This window comes from Arachis stenosperma, chromosome 4 (assembly GCF_014773155.1).
Source record: "Arachis stenosperma cultivar V10309 chromosome 4, arast.V10309.gnm1.PFL2, whole genome shotgun sequence".
Lineage (NCBI taxonomy): Eukaryota > Viridiplantae > Streptophyta > Magnoliopsida > Fabales > Fabaceae > Arachis > Arachis stenosperma.
In genome coordinates, this window is record NC_080380.1 from 148,508,354 (window position 1) to 148,522,138 (window position 13,785).

Genomic DNA, 13,785 nt, shown 5'->3' on the forward strand with positions numbered 1-13,785 from the left:
GATGCCAAAAACATAATCAGCATATTTTAAATTTCCATCTTTAAGTGCTCTTGGATTTTAATCAAGAGTTTAGCTAACATGTACTTTTAAGTAGCATTTGGAAGTAAGAACTGGACTAGGGGACTGAGTTCGGAATACAAAATTTCAATCTTGGAATACAAAATTTCAATCTATTTAGTAACTACAAAAAATAAAGATATAAATACTCAAACTTTAATAATATTTATTTCTAAAACTACTTTCATTCAAGTTCCAAATCTAACCCCAGCTCTTTTTTTCAGTAAGATGCCGAAACTGTGAAACATAATTTAGGGCCCGTTTGGATAGATTTATAAGTAATTTTTTTTTAACTTTTAACTTATGAAAATGTGTAATATTAATGTTCGGTATAATTTTTAAAACAAAATTGTAACTTTCTAAAATGTTATTTTAGTATTTAAGGAGAAGTTAAAAAAAATAAATTCTCTCATAATAAAAAAAGCTTTTTATTACTTTTCTCTTCAAATAAGTACTTTTAGAACTAAAAAACTAAACATAAAATAACTTATTTATAAGTTACTTTTAATATAAGTATTTATTGTTTAAGCTATTTCTTCAAAAGTGACTTAATTAAGTTATTTACCCAATCTGGGTCTTAGTCTTGTATATTTTACTTTCTGTCTCTGAGTCGCAATCTCTTTTCCAAACGCAGCCTTAGGACATAAATTAAGATTACTATTATTAGAAAGTTTTAAATGTTTTAATTTAATAAATACACAACGATGGTATTAAAAATCAAACTTTACACAATTTTTTATAATAATTTTTTTTATTAAGAACTTTAACCGACACATCTTAGTTAAACCCTTTAATTAATTGTCACTGGCAAGTGAATTTTCTGGATTGTCAAAATCTTCACTACTACAATCAACTGCAAGTTGACCATTATCTGCAACTGAACAAGGACTTTTTTTCATTGGCACAAATTCTCCATAAACCCTTCTTTTATATATAGGCAGCAGAATCCAAAAACCACTTCAAAGTTAAGAATATACAAAATCAGCAGCTAGAAATTTGAAAGGTTCACTCATGTAACCAAATTCATTTCAAAAGGGAATATACATGCATTCCCTTCATTCTGATCTATTTATTGAAAGTACCAACACTCTTGAAGGTGCAATAATAAAATAAACATTAAGTAATGAACATGATTAAACAGCTTTCCAAGAAGAAAGTGGTGGAGTATCAGAGTTCTTCCATGTAGCTAACATTTCCTCTGCATATCTATCACCCTTGACAACATCCGCGGTAGCAAAGGACTCGAGTTCTGTCATTTCTTGCGGTGTAAGTTTCACAGACAAGGCTCCAATGTTGTCATTAAAGTTCTCAATTTTGGTGGTTCCAGGTATGGGGCAGACATCATTGCCTTGATGGTGAAGCCATGCCAATGCAAGCTGAGATGGAGTGCATCCTTTTTTCGCGGCCATTTCATTGACCCTCTCGAATATAGTCTTGTTCGTCTCCAGGTTTTCAGGTTGAAATCTAGGCAGAGCCTGCAACACAACATAAAAGATAAGGTTTTATAATTTATGTATCATTGATGAACATTTGAGAAACATAATATGGTAAGATGTAAGTGTTATATAGGGAAAACTGTTAAATTTGGATATGATATATGTTATGAAATCAGTATATATTATCATGTATCCTTTTTAGGACACTGATTAACAAAATTCTCTTAATATTAGTAGGTAAGTAATCTACTGAAGTTTGACTTGTTAAAATTTGTGAAAGGCACAAGGTTTTGAATTAGATGAAAAGTGTGACTATGAGCAGAAAATATGATTAAGGAAATGCACATCACACAAACCTTCCGGAAGTCGTTCTGCGACAAATTATCAAGCAACTTCGATCCGGAAGAAAAGAATCCGCGGCCAAGAGGACTATATGCAACAATTCCAATGCCAAGTTCTCTGAAAAGGACAATATTTGGAAGCCAAAAATTCAGAAGTCCTAGAAATAGAATTGCTTGTTAAAAAGAACATTCATCCTTGTGCTTTAGATTCACACCTGCAAGTTGGAATTATTTCTTCCTCGACATCTCTAGACCATAGAGACCATTCAATTTGCACAGCCGTTATGGGATGAACAGCATGTGCTCTTCTGATTGTTGAAGGCGACGCCTCAGATAGACCGATGTACTTTATTTTTCCCTCTTCAACAAGTTTCTTAAGCTCCCCAATCTTGATTAAAAAAATTACAAGGAAAAATTTGAAGTCATCATACATATCTCTTCATATATGCAATTATCTCATATTCTAAGATTGTATCAAGTGTTTCCTTAACAAAGACATATATATATATCCTGAATCCAGATTGGGGTTGTTGTACAATACAATGCATGGTTAAATAAGTTTTTGGTTGATGCAAATCTGGTGATTTATATTTTGGTCCCAACATAATTACAGGTACCAATTTCTAAGTTGATCTATGTATATCTGGAATAATAATAGAGACACTTTACTGATTTTACAATGAACAGAAACTTATTTAACCCTCCATAAATGACATCAAGTTGGTGATAAGGCAAAAACAAAAAGAGAAAGAAAGAGGTCTAACAGTGAGTTCGATTGGCACGCGAGTATCAACTCTATGCTGGAAATAGAGATCAATGCAATCAATGTCAAGTCTCTTCAAGCTTCCCTCACAGGAAGCTCTCACATATTCTGGATCTCCACGGATGTCGAATTTCCTTTCCCCAATAATATTGATTGAAAACTTGGTTGCCAATTCAACCTTCTCTCTCAGCCCTCCCTTCAGAGCCTGCCAAAAATTGAAACTAACTACAATAAAAGACATGATATCTTTACATAAAAAGAGTATACATCCCAATAACTTTTTGATTTCTTAAACAAAATAACTAATCCTGAGACTAGTTAGTTATTGAGGATGGAAAAGACTCCTTACTACTTCACCTTAGTCCCCTGATTTGACATTCAGAGTGTCATGAAACCACTTATCCAAAACCATAAACTGATAGGAAGATGTAGATGAACAAGAAACAGAATATTCTCTGTCTTGTTCTTACTCTATCTCAAGAGATATCAACTAACTTGTATATGCAAATAACATTAGTCTAATTATAACCAAGGAACTTCATATCAGAAAAATATAAGAAATCAAAAGAAAATCCAAAAGGGTAGCTGAATCAAAGATCAAGTAGGAACCTTTGCAATTAGAATTTCGTTGGTGTGAGGGCCATAGACATCAGCAGTGTCAAGGAATGTGACACCAGATTGAATAGCATGGTGGATGAGAGCAACCATGTCTGGTTCTGGTTTTGGAGGTCCATAGCCAGAAGACATTCCCATGCAACCAAGTCCTTGCTGAGACACCTCCAAGCCCTGTGAACCCAACTTCATTCTTCCAACTTTAGCCATTGTTGTAATGTGAAGATGATGGTAGCACTATGATATCAGTGGAAGAAGCTGAATGAAGCTTTGTGAATGTTAATTGTCAAATGACTATAGCTGTGAAATGTCAAATGGCTGAGTATAGTTATTCTAAACAAGAAAGTAAATATAATTTTAATAAAAAAACTTGTCCCACTCCCAGCAGCCATTATAGAATATAGCAATTAGAAAAAGAACCCCAGAAACCCACCCCCATTTAACTAATCAAATGGTGGACCTCACTTTTATTTTCTTTAAAAAAATGTTAATAGGACCTTTCACCTCATAAATTTACATTGAATAACTATTGGATCTTGAAGAAATAAAATAAACCAAAATAAGTACTTACTTGTTAGTTACATTCATTCATTTATGACCATAATTTTTAACATAAAAAAAAAATACAAATCACTGAATCATTTAGATATGAAACTTTTCTTTCACCTTGGTCAAAGATTAATAGTAGAAGGCATGCCGTTGCACTTTTGATGTGCTTAAGTCTTTTGTTTATTTAGACATAGAAACACACACACATACATGAAGTTATCTGAAACAGTTCAAACTTCAGATCACTTAATTAATTGAAAGAACAAATCAACAGCAAGAAAATTAAACAGCTTTCCAAGAAGAGAGTGGTGGAGTATCAGAGTTCTTCCAGGTACTTAGATCGCCGGCGTATCTATCACCCTTGACAGCATCTGCGGCAGCAAAGGACTCAAGTTCTGCCATTTCTTGTGGTGCAAGTTTCACAGATAAAGCAGCAATGTTTTGGTTAAAATTGTCAACTTTGGTGGTTCCAGGAATGGGGCAGACATCATTTCCTTGGTGGTGAACCCATGCCAATGCAAGCTGAGATGGAGTGCATCCCTTCTTCGCCGCCATTTCATTAACCCTCTCGAATATAGTCTTGTTCTTCTCCAGATTGTCAGGTTGGAATCTAGGCAGATTCTGTAACAGAACACATAAGATTAACCAAGCTACTTTACTTGTTTAACTTTGTTGATCAAGAAAACTGTATTCTGTTTAATGTGTTCAGCTAGCAATCATCATTATTATAAGAAATAATGCCAAGTATATAACTAAAGGAAAATCAATACAGAAAATAATAGTGAGTTCATGATTAAAGTTTGGACTAATGAAAAATTGTAATAATGCCAAGGTACACTTAATTATGAAAATGCTCAAGTAATTTGCACTAACTTGTGTTAACACAAACCTGTCTGAAGTCACCCTCAGATAAATTCTCAAGTATCTTTGTTCCTGATGAAAGGAATCCTCTCCCAAGAGGACTATATGCAACAATTCCAATACCAAGTTCCCTGAGAAGTATAAAATTTAAAAGCCATGAAATTAAATTGTGGATCATATATTTATATTGATGAGATAGGCCAAGATAATCCAATCATATAGATCATAGTAACTTCTATACAATCTATGCCATTGGATCATCTTAGTGTTTCAAACATCGAGTTATTCGTTCTCTTAAACTGCACCTGCAAGTTGGGATCACTTCTTCTTCAACATCTCTTGACCAAAGAGACCATTCTAACTGCACAGCTGATATGGGATGAACAGCATGTGCTCTTCTGATTGTTGAAGCTGAAGCCTCGGATAGACCAATGTATTTTATTTTTCCCTCCTCAACAAGCTTCTTAAGCTCACCAATCTTAACTTGAAATTGAAGAAGTGAAAAAAATTGAAGTAATCACACATAAAGTAGTCTATTTTTATTACTTTATGCTCTTAACAATTAACATACTAAATGTCAGTTCCATATAACAGATAGCATTTCCATAAGAATATGATATTCAATCTTGTTAATTGATAGAGAATTATAGAATAAAATGAAAAATTTAAACATAGTGTTCACTGAAGTAGTCCTAAAGATTCAAGATTAACTAAATAATAGTATTTGCACAGAGAAAGATTGAAACCGTTATTTCGATTGGAACACGTGTATCAATTCGATGTTGGTAATAGAGATCTATACAATCAATTTCAAGTCTCTTCAAGCTTCCCTCACAGGCAGCTCTCACATATGATGGATCACCACGGTTCTCAAATTTTTCATCATCAGAAATGCTGATACCAAATTTGGTTGCCAATTCAACCTTCTCCCTCACCCCTCCCTTCAAAGCCTGTCTCAAGTTCCAAACATTTCATCATAATATCATATGCACAAGCCAAAACAAAATTATGACATAAATAAGAAATGACATTATTCATTTATAAAATTCAAACTTGAGAACTTGCTTAAGAAGAATCCATGATCAATAACAGATAGAAAAGCAACACAAAATCTTGAAAACACTCATTATTTTTTCACTTAGATAAAATCAACTGAACTGTTTATGTCAACTTATCTGTCTCCAATTAAGTCCAAGGATCAGAACAACCAAAAAAAAAATAAAAAATCAGAAGAAAAGTCAAAAGGGTAGGTGAATCAAAGCTCAAGTAGGAACCTTTCCAATCAGAATTTCATTGGTGTGAGGACCATAGACATCAGAGGTATCAAGGAATGTGACACCACTTTGAACAGCATGGTGGATTAGAGCAACCATGTCAGGTTCTGGCTTTGGAGGTCCATAGTAAGCAGACATTCCCATGCAACCAAGTCCTTACTGAGATACCTCCAAACCCTGTGATCCCAGTTTCATTCTTCCAACTTTAGGCATTGCTGTGTTGTGATGATGTGCTTGCAAGTTGCAACTATGATCAGTGTTCGAAGAGTGATGCAGAAGTTTTATTTGGCTTCTTTGAATGAATGTTCTGAGCTATGTGCCTACTCTTATAAGTAGTTGAAAACTCCATCATGACAGCAAGGCAAAGATTATTAATTATTATCATATTATTAATCATTCATTTCATTAGAAATCATTATGACTAATGAGGATAAATTTATGACTATCTCCATGTTGAAATAGTAGTTACAACACTTGGGTAAAATATATTATTTTTATGCAAGATTATGTACCACTATATATATTTAAGGTTCCCATTGTTGGATTACGTTTGTTCTTGATTGGTATATTTCAATACTTTTATTTTTCAGTAGGTACAAAATAAAATAAATTATCTGTAAGAGAATATGCCCTAGGTCTTAATTATATGTTGGTTTTCATCTCTGATATGTCTTTATCTTCTTAAATGCAATGAAGTTAAATGGATTTGGTATTTGATTATCTCACTAAAGTTGAGGTTTTGGTGGGCTCAATAAACTAGATCAGCATAATATAGTGCAATTTAGGTAATGCCAAAAGCACAGTGCTCCTCTTCCTTTTGAATGCTTTTCTAAACAAAAACAATACTAAACTAAAAATAAAATAAGGAGAGTGGAGGAAGTCATAATTCCTATCACAATATCTGGTTCTGGTTTTGGAGGTCCATAGCCAGAAGACATTCCCATGCAACCAAGTCCTTGCTGAGACACCTCCAAGCCCTGTGAACCCAACTTCATTCTTCCAACTTTAGCCATTGTTGTAATCTAAAGATGATGGTAGCACTATGATATCAGTGGAAGAAGCAGAATGAAGCTTTGTGAATGTTAATTGTCAAATGACAACTGCTGTGAAACCTCAAATGGCTGAGTATAGTTATTCTAAACAAGAAAGTAAATATAATTTTTATAAAAAAAATTGTCCCATTCCCAGCAGCCAGTATAGAATATAGCAATTAGAAAAAGAACCCCACAAACCCACCCCCATTTAACTAATCAAATGGTGGACCTCACTTTTATTTTCTTTAAAAAAATGTTGATAGGACCTTCCACCTCATATATTTACATTGAAAAACTATTGGATCTTGAAGAAATAAAATAAAACAAAATGAGTACCTACTTGTTAGTTACATTCATTTACTTATGACCATAATTTTTAACATAAAAAAAAAAATACAAATCACTGAATCATTTAGATATGAAACTTTGCTTGCACCTTGGTCAAAGATTAATAGTAGAAGGCATGCCATTGCACTTTTGATGTGCTTAAATCTTTTGTTTATTTAGACATAGAAACACACACACATACATGAAGTTATCTGGAACAGAGTTCAAACTTCAGATCACTTAATTAATTGAAAGAACAAATCAACAGCAAGAAAATTAAACAACTTTCCAAGAAGAGAGTGGTGGAGTATCAGAGTTCCTCCAGGTAATTAGATCGCCGGCGTATCTACCACCCTTGACAACATCTGCGGCAGCAAAGGACTCGAGTTCTGTCATTTCTTGTGGTGTAAGTTTCACAGACACGGCTCCAATGTTGTTGTTAAGGTTCTCAAGTTTGGTGGTTCCGGGAATGGGGCAGACATCATTGCCTTGGTGGTGAAGCCATGCCAATGCAAGCTGAGATGGTGTGCATCCTTTCTTTGAGGCCATTTCATTGACCCTCTCAAATATAGTCTTGTTTGATTCCAGGTTTTCAGGTTGAAATTTTGGCAGAGCCTGCAAACGCACAAGAATTTTTTTTTTGTATGTATGTATCATTGATGAACATTTGAAAAACATAATATAGTAAGATGCAAGTGTTATGAAATGAATATATATTATCATATATCTTTTTAGGTCACTGATCAACAAAATCCTAATAATATTAGTAGGTAACTGAGTACAAAACATGATTATGGAAATGCACAAGTGATCAGAGCATGAATTTCTATAATCGCACACATATGACACAAACCTTCCTGAAGTCGTCCTGTGATAAATTATCAAGCAACTTTGATCCGGATGAAAAGAATCCGCAGCCAAGAGGACTGTATGCAACAATTCCAATGCCAAGTTCCCTGAAAAGGACAATAGTTGGAAGCCAAAAACTCAGACATTGTATCATGATGTTTTATAAGAAGTCCTAGAAAGAGATTTGCTTGTTAACAAGAACATTAATACTTGTGAATGATTAGATTCAAACCTGCAAGTTGGAATCACTTCTTCTTCAACATCTCTTGACCAAAGAGACCATTCTAACTGCACAGCTGATATGGGATGAACAGCATGTGCTCTTCTGATTGTTGAAGCTGAAGCCTCGGATAGACCAATGTATTTTATTTTTCCCTCCTCAACAAGCTTCTTAAGCTCACCAATCTTAACTTGAAATTGAAGAAGTGAAAAAAATTGAAGTCATCACACATAAGGTAGCCTATTTTTATTACTTCATGCTCTTAACAATTAACATGCTAAATGTCAGTTCCATAAAACAGATTGCATTTCCTTAACAATATGATATTCAATCTTGTTAAGTGATGAATAATTCAAACATAAGTGTTTACTGAACTAGTTAAATGTGAAATTCAAGGTTATTAATTTCTCGAGTTAACTCGTAAACTCTTATGGTTCAAGTTGACTTAAGGACTTATTTTATCATAGAGAAAGATTCAAACCGTTATTTCGATTGGAACACGTGTATCGATTCGATGTTGGTAATAGAGATCTATGCAATCAATGTCAAGTCTCTTCAAGCTTCCTTCACAGGCAGCTCTCACATATGATGGATCACCACGGTTCTCATATTTTCCATCATCAGAAATGCGGATACCAAACTTGGTTGCCAATTCAACCTTCTCTCTCACCCCTCCACTCAAAGCCTGTCTCGAAGTTCCAAACATTTCATCATAATATCATATGCACAGACCAAAACAAAATTGTGACATAAAATTCAAACTTGAGAACTTGCTTAAGAAGAATCCATGATCTATAACAGAGAGAACAACAACATAAAATCTTGAATCACTCGTTATTGTTTTCACTTGGATAAGATCAACTTAACTGTTTATGTCAACTTATCTGTATCCAATTAAGTCCAAGGATCAGAACAACAACAAAAAGTAAAAAATCAGAAGAAAAGTCAAAAGGGTAGGTGAATCAAAGCTCAAGTAAGAACCTTTCCAATCAGAATTTCATTGGTGTGAGGACCATAGACATCAGAGGTATCAAGGAATGTGACACCACTTTGAACAGCATGGTGAATGAGAGCAACCATGTCAGGTTCTGGCTTTGGAGGTCCATAGTAAGCAGACATTCCCATGCAACCAAGTCCTTGCTGAGATACTTCCAAACCTTGTGATCCCAGTTTCATTCTTCCAACTTTAGCCATTGCTGTGTTGTGGTGATGATGTGCTTGCAAGTTGCAACTATGATCAGTGTTCGAAGAGTGATGCAGAAAGTTTATTTGGCTTATTTGAATGAATGTTCTGAGCTATGTGCCGAATCTTATAAGTAGTTGAGAACTCAATCATGACAGCAAGGCAAAGATTATTAATTAATATGTTATTAATCATTCACTACATTAGAAATCATTATGACTAATGAGGATAAATTTATGACTATCTCCATGTTGAAATAGCAGTTACAACACTTAGGTAAAATATATTATTTTTATCCAAGATTATGTACCAGTATATATATAATTAAGGTTCCGATTGTTGGATACGTTTGTTCTTGATTGGTATATTTCAATACTTTTATTTTTCAGTAGGTACAAAATAAAATAAATTATCTGTAAGAGAATATGCCCTAGGTCTTAATTATGTTGGTTTTCATCTCTGATATGTCTTTATCTTCTTAAATGCAAGGAAGTTAAATGGATATGGTATTTGATTATCTCACTACAGTTGAGGTTTTGGTGGGATCAATAAACTAGATCAGCATAATATAATGCAATTTAGGTAATGCCAAAAGCATAGTGCTCGTCTTCCTTTTGAATGCTTTTCTAAACAAAAACAATACTAAACTAAAAATAAAATAAGGGGAGTGGAGGAAGTCATAATTCCTATCACAATATCTGGTTCTGGTTTTGGAGGTCCATAGCCAGAAGACATTCCCATGCAACCAAGTCCTTGCTGACACACCTCCAAGCCCTGTGAACCCAGCTTCATTCTTCCAACTTTAGACATTGTTGTAATGTGAAGATGATGGTAGCACTATGATATCAGTGGATGAAGCAGAATGAAGCTTTGTGAATGTTAATTGTCAAATGACTACAGCTGTGACGTCAAATGGCTGAGTATAGTTATTCTAAACAAGAAAGTAAGTATAATTTAAAAAAATAAATTGTCCCACTCCCAGCAGACATGATAGAATATAGCAATTAGAAAAAGAACCCCACAAACCCACCCCCATTTAACTAATCAAATGGTGGACCTCACCTTTATTTTCTTTATAAAAATGTTAATAGGACCTTTCACCTCATATTTATATTGAAAAACTATTGGATCTTGAAGAAGTAAAATAAAACAAACTGAGTACTTACTTGTTAGTTACATTCATTCACTTATGACCATAATTTTTAACATAAAAAAAAAAAATACAAATCACCGAATCATTTAGATATGAAACTTTGCTTTCACCTTGGTCAAAGATTAATAGTAGAAGGCATTTCATTGCACTTTTGATGTGCTTAAGTCTTTTGTTTATTTAGACATAGAAACACACACACATACATGAAGTTATCTGGAACAGAGTTCAAACTTCAGATCACTTAATTAATTGAAAGAACAAATCAACAGCAAGAAAATTAAACAGCTTTCCAAGAAGAGTGTCATGACCCGAACCAAGCCATGACTGGCGCTCAAGAGACAAGTCCCTCAGCAAGCCAACGACTAAATTTTCAGAAGAACGGACAAAATCTCCTCTGTTTCTAGGACCTTACCAACATAAATATTAACTCCCTGTATTAATAATAAACCTCCATTTTCAAGACAACAACAACAACATACTCCAAATTATATCCACAACCAAATATATCCAAAATACGCATTATATATATATATATATATATACAAGTTGATAACTAGAGTATATAGTTAAAACCATAAGTCTTACATAACCAAATCATAATCACTACCTAAACAGTTCAAGATTCAAAACAACATAACCCACACGAGGATCCTGCCTGTGACATATGGAACATTGACATAATCTAGATTTTGAGCAAAGGTTCCATTACATAATTACTTAGCCCTTGCAAAGAAGAAGGGCTCACCAAAATGACTAAGATCTACTGAGGGGCAGGTGGAATGGAACCTGGAATGACTCCTGTATCTGAAAAATATGGGAATATAATAGGGTGAGTTTTGCAACTCAGTGAGCAAACATTACATCTATAACTCACACGAGACAATACAGAGTTTACCTTGAAAATTATATTTCTTTTCAGAGATGAGAAATTCATATTAATTAATTATACAAACATTAGATAAATAGTTAAGCGGATGAACTGAAATGGGAGTTCTCATTCCAGAAGTCAAATCAAATCAAATATTACACATCTAGGGCGGCTCCACCTCTAAGGGTAGCCCTTTCCTCTAGTGTGCCCGTACGGTATAACAGATCCAACGTGTGGCCTACACGTTAGATTAGCAACGCCCCTGCTAGCTGAGGTCTGAGCCAGATGCATCTAGGTTAACGTCATAACCGCCGTTAACTACGGTTTTCTAGTCAGAGTCTCTCAAACCAATCCAAACCAAAGCACTTATAAAAATCTCTAATACATATAACATATTACTAAATTCCATAGCAAATCCAATATATATATATATAAGATTGCATACTAAAATTCAATTATTTAAAATTCAATAAAGTCAAATAAGAAAACATGTATGCTTTACAAAATATATAAATATCGCCTCGTGTGTATTTTTATAAAATTATAAGTTTCACAAATCAATATTTATTTTCAGAAATTCAAAAATCACAATAATAAAATATTTTCAAACTACAAAAATAATGATTCAACATAAATATTGATAATAATATATTTAAAAATAATTATAGACATAATATCTACTCACAACTTGATTCCAAAGAACCGGAAGCAACTCTGAGCGCGTCAACGAGCTACCAAATGATGTCCCATAATTCTACAACTCTAGAAATATGACAATAATGATATTTGTGAGCTACTACTATTGTCAATTAACATAATCTTACTCACGTTGACAAAAACCCCAAATTTTCTAACCCCTAATAACCCTAATTCGGATTTATATATACCCATAAATATAGAGATGACAAAAATTGGAGATATGGCTAATTATTGAGTCAGAGTTACCTTGAAGCCTCGATAATAACCGGAACTCAAAGTTGAATGCTTCCTTCACTCGTTAAGTTGAAATTTTCTGATTTGGAGATTTTGAGAAAATGAGATTTGAATAAATGGAGATAGAATAGAGAAGAAAAGGAAGCAAGATGATGAAGGTGAATTTGATGATATTGAGTGGTTAGTTGCAAGGAGAAGAGATGAAGAAATCTAGTTGGTAAGAGAAGAGAAATGAGGGTTTTACATTTTGATTTTTTTGAAAGAAAATGAAAGGGAAGGAGAACAGAGGGGGAGGGGGAGTGTCGAAGAAGATGAGAAGAGAGAAAGAAAATTTTTAAGTGGGGGCATGTGCCCCCCACGTGTTCTCAACCTCTCTCTCTTTTCTTTTTTTTTTCCCCTCACACTCTCGGTTATTACAAAGAGAGTGGTGGAGTATTTAGATCGCCGGCGTTTCTGTCGTCCTTGACAGCGTCCGCGGCAGCAAAGGACTCGAGTTCTGCCATTTCTTGTGGTGCAAGTTTCACAGATAAAGCACCAATGTTTTTGGATATTTGTTGCGAACAGTTATCTTATTGAGCTGACGATAATCCACACATAGTCGCATCGTTCCATCCTTATTCTTTACGAATAGAATAGGAGCTCCCCACGGAGAAGTGCTAGGACGAATGAATCCTTTCTCTAGCATATCTTCCAATTGAACTTTTAATTCTCGTAACTCAGTTGGAGCCATACGATAGGGAGAAATGGACACAGGTTGGACTCCCGGAGCCAATTCTATGGAAAACTCAACTTCACGGTCAGGCGGCATCCCCGGTAGCTCATCAGGGAACACGTCAGGGAATTCTCTAACGATAAGAACCTGATCAAGACTAGGCACTTCGGCATCAACATCTCTAACAACTGCCAAAAATCCTTGGTTTCCCTTATCCATCAATTGCATAGCACTCATAGATGAGATGATGCTAGCTAAAGTGGGACAGTCATCACCCTTAAATACAAAAGGTGAGATACACGGTATGTCAAACTTCACAGTTTTGGAGTAACAGCCCACATCAGCATGACAAGCTGCTAACCAATCCATGCCTAAGATGACATCAATATCTTCCATTGGTTCTAAAAGGATCAAATCAGCTAAGGTTTCAACGGTATTAATTCTAACAACACAAGACCGAAATACGACTCGAACCATCGTGGAGACTCCAAGCGGAGTGCCAACATGAAATGGGTGGGATAACAGTTCAGGTTGTTTATCGAAGCGAGATGCAAGATGTGGAGATACATATGAATAATGAGAACCCGTATCAAATAACACTCGAGCATTTAAA

At 34.5% G+C, this 13,785-nt stretch overlaps 3 protein-coding genes and 1 long non-coding RNA gene across 5 annotated transcripts; all 4 read right to left on the reverse strand.

The window, feature by feature from the left end:
* Positions 1-965: 965 nt before the first annotated feature.
* LOC130974154 (probable aldo-keto reductase 2) lies at positions 966-3,639 on the reverse strand. The gene is made up of 5 exons (XM_057898908.1): positions 3,207-3,639; positions 2,599-2,802; positions 2,050-2,222; positions 1,850-1,952; positions 966-1,532 (listed from the first exon to the last, which is right to left on the reverse strand). Exons 1-5 carry the CDS (start codon positions 3,417-3,419, stop codon positions 1,191-1,193), a joined length of 1,035 nt encoding a protein of 344 aa, XP_057754891.1. The 5' UTR covers positions 3,420-3,639; the 3' UTR covers positions 966-1,190.
* A 268-nt stretch (positions 3,640-3,907) lies between these two features.
* LOC130974157 (probable aldo-keto reductase 2) lies at positions 3,908-6,235 on the reverse strand. Of its 2 annotated transcripts, none has more exons than XM_057898912.1 (5): positions 5,894-6,235; positions 5,422-5,569; positions 4,925-5,102; positions 4,648-4,750; positions 3,908-4,379 (listed from the first exon to the last, which is right to left on the reverse strand). In XM_057898912.1, exons 1-5 carry the CDS (start codon positions 6,035-6,037, stop codon positions 4,041-4,043), a joined length of 912 nt encoding a protein of 303 aa, XP_057754895.1. In that variant the 5' UTR covers positions 6,038-6,235; the 3' UTR covers positions 3,908-4,040. The 2 variants fall into 2 exon arrangements, with proteins under 2 accessions (XP_057754895.1, XP_057754894.1); XM_057898911.1 differs by having other exon boundaries at positions 3,910-4,379; positions 4,925-5,097; positions 5,366-5,569; positions 5,894-6,233.
* A 1,136-nt stretch (positions 6,236-7,371) lies between these two features.
* On the reverse strand, positions 7,372-9,667 carry LOC130974156 (probable aldo-keto reductase 2). Its single transcript, XM_057898910.1, has 5 exons — positions 9,305-9,667; positions 8,805-9,008; positions 8,336-8,508; positions 8,108-8,210; positions 7,372-7,869 (listed from the first exon to the last, which is right to left on the reverse strand). The coding sequence occupies exons 1-5, from the start codon at positions 9,515-9,517 to the stop codon at positions 7,531-7,533; spliced, it is 1,032 nt and encodes a 343-aa protein (XP_057754893.1). The 5' UTR covers positions 9,518-9,667; the 3' UTR covers positions 7,372-7,530.
* A 1,694-nt stretch (positions 9,668-11,361) lies between these two features.
* LOC130973729 (uncharacterized) lies at positions 11,362-12,543 on the reverse strand. The gene is made up of 3 exons (XR_009084258.1): positions 12,473-12,543; positions 12,213-12,289; positions 11,362-11,463 (listed from the first exon to the last, which is right to left on the reverse strand). It is a non-coding gene; the product is annotated as an uncharacterized LOC130973729 (long non-coding RNA).
* Between the last annotated feature and the right edge of the window lie 1,242 nt (positions 12,544-13,785).